At 35.5% G+C, this 10023-nt stretch overlaps 1 protein-coding gene across 1 annotated transcript; it reads right to left on the minus strand.

Moving 5' to 3' along the window:
- Window positions 1–2918: 2918 nt before the first annotated feature.
- Window positions 2919–8980, minus strand: rab18b (RAB18B, member RAS oncogene family). Its single transcript, XM_055202758.2, has 7 exons — window positions 8818–8980; window positions 7763–7818; window positions 7500–7561; window positions 7167–7239; window positions 6957–7075; window positions 6026–6092; window positions 2919–4444 (listed from the first exon to the last, which is right to left on the minus strand). Exons 1-7 carry the CDS (start codon window positions 8883–8885, stop codon window positions 4272–4274), a joined length of 618 nt encoding a protein of 205 aa, XP_055058733.1. The 5' UTR covers window positions 8886–8980; the 3' UTR covers window positions 2919–4271.
- Between the last annotated feature and the right edge of the window lie 1043 nt (window positions 8981–10023).

Consider the following 10023-nt stretch of genomic DNA (forward strand, 5'->3'; position numbering starts at 1 on the left):
TTTTTAGGGTACTGCCCCAGTGACAGCTTTGTACATTTATTTTTGACAGTGAGCCAAGTCTTAGTAAAAGAATTGCCTTCACGGTGCCCATTTTAATGTGCATTTTAGAGAAGCATTTGCATTTCAGTTATGTACAATGATGTTTTTAAGACCGGTGTTATGACACATTTTATCAGTCAGCAGTTAGCATAAGGAATATGGGAATATTCAGAGTGGTCTGGCCTATGTCGTCCTAAAATCCTGACCACACGATTCATGTTTTGCTCTCAAGTCTTTCTCCACGCCCAAGCTTCAAGAAGACTAAGGCATATTTTTCATCGTTCCTTTGGTTTGATCCTATTTTGCAGTCGTCCAATGGTCAACTGCTCCCACTGTATCAACACATAGAGCCCAATACAAATAGTAAAACTCCTCGTTTTGGAATCGAGAAGAAGCAGGAAAAAGGTGCAACTCTGTGGAAATCTGTTGATTTTGGTCTTGTTTTAGTTCCAGACACCACAGAAATATTTATTTAAAAGTTCAATTCAGGGGTCGTTCAGCTTGTCGGTGTATTGTACAGTTGCCCAGAGTGTGAGCTTTGGACAGATCTTACTGTACACATGAAATCAAAAGCTATGGATCAAAGGACCGTTACATTTTCACAGGAATCCATTCATTTTCTGCTTTACACGCATGGATTTCACAAGTCCTTTAGTCTCGACTGGTTGTACGTAATGATGGTAAAGCAGAGGTATACATAACCAAAGCCTATTCTTTCAATTTAAGGACTGAATAATGATGACAAGAGCTATCATTTGAGTTACTGACCTGAGGTTTACCAAATTTGGTTTATATTCAGAGGTCACGTTCTTTCTGATCCCATTTTTTAAACCCTAGTTAGTGTGTAATGTTGCTATAATAGCATAAATAATACCTGTAAAATGAAAACCCGTTTACTGCCAGGCGATATGTTTTCTTTAACAGAATTCGCCTTTTAACCCTCATAAGACCTACACCATTAGCTTGCCTGAAAAATATCAATTTTTTATGAAAAATTGACATAAATTATTATCTAAATTTGATTTTAATTGTTTTTATATATTGATCTAGATGTTATGTGTTGAATTCAGCCATTTAGTGTTTAGAAAAAAACAGTTTTATGGTTACAGTTTAGGAAATAAATCACTTCGACCAGCAGAGACCCATAGAAACCTATTCATCACTGAATGTGGCCAACTGCTCAACATCACTATGATACATTTTGTGAATTTATGTTTATATAAACATTAGAAAGGACATTAAAAATAAAAATTATTTCAAATAGTATAATTTTTTGTAGTTTTTGATGCATTTTGAAATGTCTGTTTTTACAAAATGCCACAGAAATTTGACTGTATGTAAGTGTGTGTGTGTGTGTGTGTGTGTGTGTGTTTGTGAGTGACTTTGTCTTTATGTGTGTGTGTATGTGCGCACATTGTGTGTGTGTGTGTGCGTGTGTATGTGCGCACATGTGTGTGTGTGTGTGTGTGTGTGTACACCTGTGTGAGTATTTTACATCTTTGTTTTGTGTCTGTGTCTGTTTTTTGCCAAATTCTATAAGAAATGCTCTCTGTGTCAGTCGTGTGTTTGTGCGTGTGCGTGATTGAGTATGTATTTTCTGTGTAACATTTGTGCTCTAGTACCAGGCCTACCTTTCTGTGTTAAAATTTTCAGATTTATTCTGGATGCATTGATTTTTTTTTGACAAATAAAAAGAAAAAATGTTAGTTTTTTGCACTTCCCATTCATTTCAATTGGGGTCATTTTTACCCCCAAAGGGACTAATTAAGAGATTTTTTACGCCTCTTTAGAACGACCAAATCAAGCCCAGTTTTTTTATATATGAATCTTGACAGATAAGTGTCAAAATCTTATTCCACTGAGATGAAGGGAACCATGTTTTTAAACTAAAGAAAAGTGGCTTGGGGGTAGATTGACCCCAAGGGTCTTATTAGGGTTAAAGCCTACAGTGAACGGCCGGTTTGGATTACAGCCCTCTACTTCCTGCTTTAATGACGTCAGTAGAACAGTTTTTTGACTAAAAACTCCGCCCACAGAAATACGTCAGTCGCCAGCTAAGCTAACGGCAAGCTAAGCTAATGTCGAATCACACACTACAAACTACACAATCAGAACTCGTTACGTATATCTGAAGGAGGGACTTCATAAAACAAGACAGACATCAGCCAGTTTTTAGGACAGTGACACAGTGCCAAGCAGGTAAGTAAATTGTGTGGAAAATGCTGCTTTTTTTACACGTGAAACATTTTTTTACACTTCAAACACAAGTTATATTGCGCAGCTTCAAAAACACAGAAAGAACGGGACCTTTAAATTAAAACTTGATTTGAATTCATTGTAATTAGCAAGTCCAATGGATATGTTGTATATATTTCTATATAAAATTAATTTCAAAGCATATATCCTGTCAAACTAGTAATATTTGTTTATATTTCCTGCCACTCAATGATTGCCACAGAGCAGTGGTTTTCAATTGGGGTCCGGGGCCCCCTGGGGGGCTTCAAGATTGTGCCAGGCAGTCCAGATTTATGACATTTAATAAAATACTTTAATTTATCATAAATTCTGTGTAATTAAACCTCAGAAAAATAAGGCTACTATCCAAAAGCACTACATTGTATAATTTTTGTTCAATTCAAATTTTATGCTTTATGTCATACATTTTCTTTGAGGGGCCACAACGGGCACAAGGGTTGCCGCACGCCAAAAATATTGAGAACGACTGCCATAGAGAACATCTACAACATCAATATTGTATCAATTACAGTAACAATTACCCAAAATCATGTTTATATAATTAAAAAATGTTTCCGAATATTTTCCTAAGAAAGTTTTACACAAACTTATAAACATCTTATCAGAACAAGATACTAAAACACTTTGGGAAGTTAGACATTTTAATGCAGAAAACAGCACGGTTGCTCTCAAAAGACATATAATTACTCCAAAGTTACACTAAATAACAAAAATGTACTTCATCGTTCAAGTACAACAGCCTTCAAAGGAAAATACATTTACAGAAATGAGTATAAAGCATTCATGAGAACAACGCTGTTCCATCTAAACTCAATACCCATCAATTGTAAGAGGTCCTAATTATGGTACTGGTTAGTGTTTGGTTTTGTGGTTACAAGAAGTCCCAAGAAATTCTTGGCATGACAGGATAATCTCTCTGGAGCATGGCAAACATCACTATAAGAGGAATGCAAGTGAAGAGCATTAACACTCAAATTTTATAAACAAGATGTGTTACCAGTTAAGTTAAATGACCGCTTTAACCATATACCATTGGCCATTCTGACTGGCTATATTAACACTCTCGACAGACTCGCGAAGATAATGTTAAACATGCAGCGCTAATAACTATTAAGGCATGATCAAATCTTTCATCCGTCAAGTTGAGATACCACAACCCAAGTCACAGGAAGCTATTGTGGTTAAAACAATAAGAAATCGTTTTTGGTATTCATTTACTTATTGAATAGCCGTAGCAAATTTCACGTCTAAAAACACAGTGGAGTTAAAATGGGCCGGCCGGTGTAATATTCGTACAAGCTAGGGGTCATCATGGATTAAATAAGCTTAAAAGTAGTGTAGTCTTCAAAACAAACTAATAGATACTGCAGCTGCATTTCATAGACAAATCTTTGCGATATTTCTGTAACTGAAAAACAAAAAACATCTAAGAAAATAGGACCATGCTAGGCAACAAAATATATTTAAAAAAAAAAAACATGGGAATATAAATAAACAATTGAAGATTTCAAAATAAGAGCAACAGATATATATATATTAAGCAGAAACAAGCATAGTGTATGGATGAAATTTAACATGTAATGGTATATGTATAAAGGACGGGTTTCTCTGCCCCTCCTCTTCTGTAATCCTATTGGCCTACAAGCATCAGGTCAAAGGTGACTCTGTCATTGAGGGGGAAGCAAGTTAACTCGGTACTCTTGTTGGGGGTATAGTAACCTGCTCAGATTGTAATCCTCACTCGGATATATTTTGCATAACTGTTTACTGGTAAAATAGTACTGTGATGCATCAATCAATAATAACAACGACAAAATGCTCAGACACTAAAGACAGCTATGTGACAGGGTGTGCAAACTGCAAAGGTCCCTTTGACCACCACTGAGGGAGCAGACCCTTCCCCCCTGAATTTCTCATTTAGAAAAAAGATAACGGTGCTTATCATCAGTTTGTGGTTTTAGGATGAGGCGAGTATGTTAAACCAGGGAGCAGTAGCCTCCGCAGGCACCTCGACGCTGCTGCTCCTCGTCAGACAGCTGGACACCTTGACCATGGATGCTGCTTTCCCAGAGCCCCGGAGTCTGCAAGATCTTCTCCACTAGTTCTTCAAAGGCACACTGAACTCCGTCCCGTGTTTTTGCGCTAGCCTCTGATAATCGCAGCACAAAGGTAAGAATAAAGAAAGAGAAGAGATAAAGAAATGTAGATCATTAAACTGATGCATTATGTGAGCTTCAAAAGTGAGGCATCACGGTCCGATAATAAATTAATGATGCAGAGTGCGTTTACATGCACAGTCTCAAGCCGATAATGGTTAATAAACTGATAACGTGTAAGGTCATGTAAACACATAAAACAGTTTTCTTTCATCGGGGAAAGTCCATAAATAGCTTAAGCAAAGACAGATCAGCACAGGTAGTTTTTTGCTCATATTGCGTTGCAAACGGAAGCAAGCATAAAGTAGCCCACAAACGTCTGCTCTAGACTCAAGCTCTTGGGCAATTTAATTCACTACCCTTTCGGGTTGTTTGTGGCCAAAAAAGCCACTAAATTTATCAGATTACATTTTTTTTTTACATTTTTTTGCATAAATCTGTTAATCACCCTAAGTACTGATCAAAACTACCAAATGTTTACAAAAATTCCATGATTTTGGACTTATGGCGACAAGTCAAGCTTTACGCGGTCCGACACAGTCAGCAGTATCTTTCTCATTCAACACATTGTAAGTTATTTGAACAAATCATAACAAACATATTTAACTACTACATGTATTGAATATTGTTTTCGTTTAATGAAAATATTATTACATCACTTCTTAAGCACTAGGTGGAGACATGAGCTTATGAAATTATTTGCTTACTTTTTAAACTATTTGCTTTTTCATTTAAAACATAACAAAAGTATGCGCAAACACATTACGAACTATTATAAACATTAAGTAAGCAGATTATGTCGTATATATTCTGTAATGTTATTGCATTTTTGTAATAATATATAGTAGCAGAATAAATAAATCAGCATATTTTTATCAGAATAATAGTTGTTTTTAAACAATTATTGTATTTATTGTTTACTGGCAGTTTCTATGAAAGGTTTTACTGGATGGATTTGTAAATACAGATCATGAGTGCATGTGCGCCACATACACATTCAGTTCTTCTGCATGTATTATGGTCAAAACAAATATTTTTTTAGAGATTTGCTGCGTTTGTATTAGCTATTATGGCAACCCCTAACTGCCAAATTATGTCAGTCTTGCTGGATTTCATAATAAACATTAAACAGCCAGTCAAAATTGCACACTTGTGTCCTTCGCAATAGACTACCATTAGCTTTAGTGGCTCACCGGAAGTCATAAACAGAAAAGCTTAAAGATGGCGGCGCCCACATTTACGTCAAGAAACAGGTGGATATATAAAAGCTGCCATGCTTTTCTTGTTCTTTGCTTCTATTTCATGTAAAGCTGCTTTGAAACAATGAACTGTGAAAAGTTTTATATAAATTAAATTGAATTGATTCTCACTATAAGGACTTAGAAAATATAAAGACAATCCTGGCAAGACAAGACTTGCTGGACTGGGACCAATTATTAAGCTCATTTAGATTCTCTGATGGCTCACAATAGGACGATAAAGCCATAAAAGCAATTAAGCCTAAATTCCAACTGGAAACATCAAAAACATTAAATATTAAAGTTGAAACCATAATTAATAAAGACAGCACTTACCAATAAAAAGCATTGAGTGTTTACGTGCAAACTTTAAGCCTTCATTTCGGTCTACTTCATGATCGTCCTGCAACAGAGAAGTCAGTTTATCATTCTGAAATTTTCCAATACAAAATCAATTAAATGTCACCACGTGCAACTGTAACATTTCTATTTTAAGGTGATATTCTGTAACTTCTCTGGATCTGGACACCCACAGAACTTTCCAAACAAGAAAACTGGACTTCATGTTTCAACGTGACTTCATTCAAAGACCAAGCTGTACAATTACTCATTTGTTTTCATCCATTTCAATAAACCAGAAAGAATTCGATAAAACCTTGTAATGCGTTTTGTTCTCCTTAGTAAAAGGTCACACTATTTACTTTATTTTTTGGCCATTAGGGCAAACCATTCATGGCTGAACAAGTGCCAGTGTAAGATTCTGAAAACAGATTTAAAAGGTCTGCATTATAAAGCTCCTAATGATAATACGCAAATGTGGAAATGTAACTTGGAAAATTTTAGAATCTCTAAGCGAACGTCATTTCCTCATGACTTGATTTGATTAAAGCTGGTGACTCAGTATTAATTTCTGGGATTAGATCTAGTTTATGATGGTCTCAATATGCAGCGATTTGTAAGGATGTGAAAAAAACATTGATTCATGGTCAGGTGAATAAAATTATTTATGACACTTTTTCAAAATAACTTCTCGGCATTCCAACTAAGGAAGTCAATCACGATAGTTTCCTAGGTGGACCTTACCCACAAACGGACAGAATTGTTCATATAGGTGACACTTTGATGTCAATTGGTTAGAAAATAAACTTAACACATACGCCATATACGTTATATCATTGGATGTATTTATAAAACAGTGTTTGTCTATGTAAAATTGCTTGGACATCAAAACACCATTTAGCATATTTACAAAATGAATGAAACAAACCTTGTCAATTTTATTTCCGACTAGCATTTTAACCAGGTCGTTGCGTGTGCAGTATGTCTCCAATTCATTGAGCCAGTTCTCAAGCTTTGTAAAAGTGTCCCGCTTTGCAACATCATAGACTATAAAGAATAAGAACAACAAGCTAGTTTAACTTTCACATACTAACACAAACTAGTCTGTAAAGAGCCTATTTGGTTTACAAACACTAACCCAAAATGACACCCTGGGCTCCTCTGTAGTAGCTTGGTGTTAAAGTTCGAAACCTCTCCTGACCCGCTGTGTCCTAAAAAATGAAAACGGTCAAAGATTTCAGCTGCTTTGTCAACAGGTACAGGACAATGTTAAATATATCTACAAGTGTGTCATAGTGACACCTACTGGAATAGAAAGTAAATGAACTGTAAACTGATGTAAAAGAACATGTGAGCTATTGTGTACACTTGACAAATGAATACAAATATTTAATGCTTACAATATTTTGTGCTACACCCATTATTGAATGTCAAGTACATATAAACCAACTATAAGCATTAATGTACTTACCCATATGGCCAGCTTTGCTCTGTTGCCATCTACTGAAATTGTTTTCACTTTAAAGTCCACACCTAAATAAACAATTTGAGATGAAACAATGCTCTACAAGATTAGTCGTAACATTTTTTGTTATTTGCGTGTTGGTAAAACTATGTATTTTACCAACAAGTGTTGATTGGTTAGTAAGATTATGCTATAAAGTCACCAATTCATGTCTGCTTGCATTCATGGAATTAAAGCTAGTAATGATAACAGTCATATGCGTGACTCACCGATAGTTGCAGCTAATTCTGGGTCGAAGGTGTCATCTGTAAACCGCAGGAGCAAACTGTGAAAATAAACAGATTAGATATGAGCACATTAAAGGGATAGTTCAACCAAAAATGAAATTCGGACATCATTTACTCTCATGTTGTTTGAAACCTGTATAAATTTCTTTGTTCTGGTAAACACAAAGGAAGATATTTTGAGGAATGTTTGTAACCAAACCAATCGTAAGCCCCGTTCACTTCCATAGTAGGAAAACAAAGAATACATACAGACATTCCTCAAAAAAATCCTCATTTGTGTTCATCAGAAAAAAGAAACTTATACAGGTTTGTATCAACAGAATTTTCAATTTTGGAGGAACTACTCCTTTAAATGGCAATCACGGTATAAATTTAAACTTAAAATTTTAATATCTAGGATTTGGGGATCCAATTAATAATTCTAGAGAAGCATTTACTTCTAAATTCAGCTGAATTACTTTATAAGTGTAAAATAACAATGTAAAAAAGCCTATTCATAGTGTTTTAACTGTCAACCTTTATACAAATTCATCCCAACTTAGGCCTGTTTTATCTGGAGGGATCTGACTGCCACATAACCAGCAGTTAGCAGGACTGCTATACAAGGCGCAGCTGTCAGCTAAAACTTAAGCTCGTATCTTATTAAAAATATAAAGGCATAAGACAACAGTAGCGCTTTACTCAGTATTCAATGCCAACATGTTTTTAAAAGTCAGACTAACTAATGTAGCCTTTATGCTGCTGAACTAAGTTACTGATAAAATGCTAACAAACAACAACAGCTTACAAAGAAGTCAACAGCATATTTAGGGTTCAAAATACCACGAGAAACTTTATCACCAAAACTAGTTGTGATAAAATTTCCTTAGGTCTTTAGCCGAAAACAAACTTTAAGTAAGTTTGACGACTGCTGTTTAAAATTCTGGACACCTGCGACAGTCAGCATTTGTTAGCACGGTGCAGGTACAGCTAATGCTATTTGACAGCTTAATTTTCTGTCGGGAAAGACTCAAAAATACTCATATAAATACCGTTACCTTGATTTACCGACACCACTTTCTCCGATTATTAAAATTTTCAACGTCGTCAGTATATCGTCGTCCATGATGCCGCTGTTTACACTAAACTGGTTAAACACACGTTCACTGTTGCCTGTGCTGGAACTTCCGGCTAGAGCGTGACGTCACGAACATCGTGTTCGGTTATGTTGCGTAAGAAATGCAGTTCATCAGTTGCGAAACATTTGTAACTATTTAAATTAAATGTTTAATTAAAACAAATGAAAAAATACATAAACAAACTTAACAAAATTGTTTACAAGATTATTGTTAATGCTGAAATGTCATGTAAGTAAATATAAATAAAATACTTGTTTATTGTTGTATTTTAGCTTGTTATGTGGTAACAAGAAACCTTATAAAAGGTCTATAAATGTGCCCAAACAGAACAACCAAGTTTCTGAGTATATATGGCCTGTGTCGTAAAAATACAACAACACCTCATCTCAGAGAGACAAAAACAAGCACTGGCTCTGACCTCTTCACTGCAAGGTACCTCATCTGAGTGTTACAAATTGTTAAGGACTTTATTACACCAACATCATGTTAGCCAAAATTCTATGCAAAGGGTAAGCCTAGATACTTTGAAGATGCTGTTTTTTTAACACAATTCATATTTACCTTTGTGTTATACAAATAGTATAACACAGATGTTTTCTTAAGGTTTGTTGAGTTAACTGTTATTCCTAAATAAGGAATGAGTATGTGAAGCTAAACTTTTAAACAGTTGCAAGTGCCTGGTGTGAAAAAAGACTTGCCGAAAAAGAAACATCATTTTTAAAGCAACACTAAAGAGTTTTTTTTAACATTAAAATAACGTTTCCAAAAAAGTTTCAGTCGTTCATCCACTCGAAACAGGGTGGACGGCACTTTCACATTCGCTTTGCAGCCCTCTATCGGCCAAAACCGCACTAAAGAAGTTTGCAACCGTCGAGTCGCGGTCCTATAGTACGAGTGAAAACTACAAAAACTTGCTTTGCGGCAGACCTACAATCCAATCAGAGCCAGCTTTGCTGCAGTAGGCTAAATTATTTACGACAGTGGGTAATGGGCAATTCCGCTTCCAACCTGTAGGGGGAGCAAAGAGCAAAAGCTCTTTAGTGTTGCTTTAATGCTGTGATTTGTCAAATGCATAATTATTATGTAAAAAATTGTCAGGCTTTAATTCATGAATGAAATACAATT

Source organism: Misgurnus anguillicaudatus, chromosome 2, assembly GCF_027580225.2.
Source record: "Misgurnus anguillicaudatus chromosome 2, ASM2758022v2, whole genome shotgun sequence".
NCBI classification, from domain to species: domain Eukaryota; kingdom Metazoa; phylum Chordata; class Actinopteri; order Cypriniformes; family Cobitidae; genus Misgurnus; species Misgurnus anguillicaudatus.

Coding starts and splice junctions, on each gene's coding strand:
- rab18b (XM_055202758.2), bottom strand. CDS start 8,885: ATGGACGACGATATACTGACGACGTTGAAAATTTTAATAATCGGAGAA. Junction 7,240..7,499: donor GAGCAAAGCTGGCCATATGG/GTAAGTACATTA, acceptor TTCATTTTTTAG/GACACAGCGGGTCAGGAGAG. Junction 4,445..6,025: donor ACACTCAATGCTTTTTATTG/GTAAGTGCTGTC, acceptor TGCGATTATCAG/AGGCTAGCGCAAAAACACGG.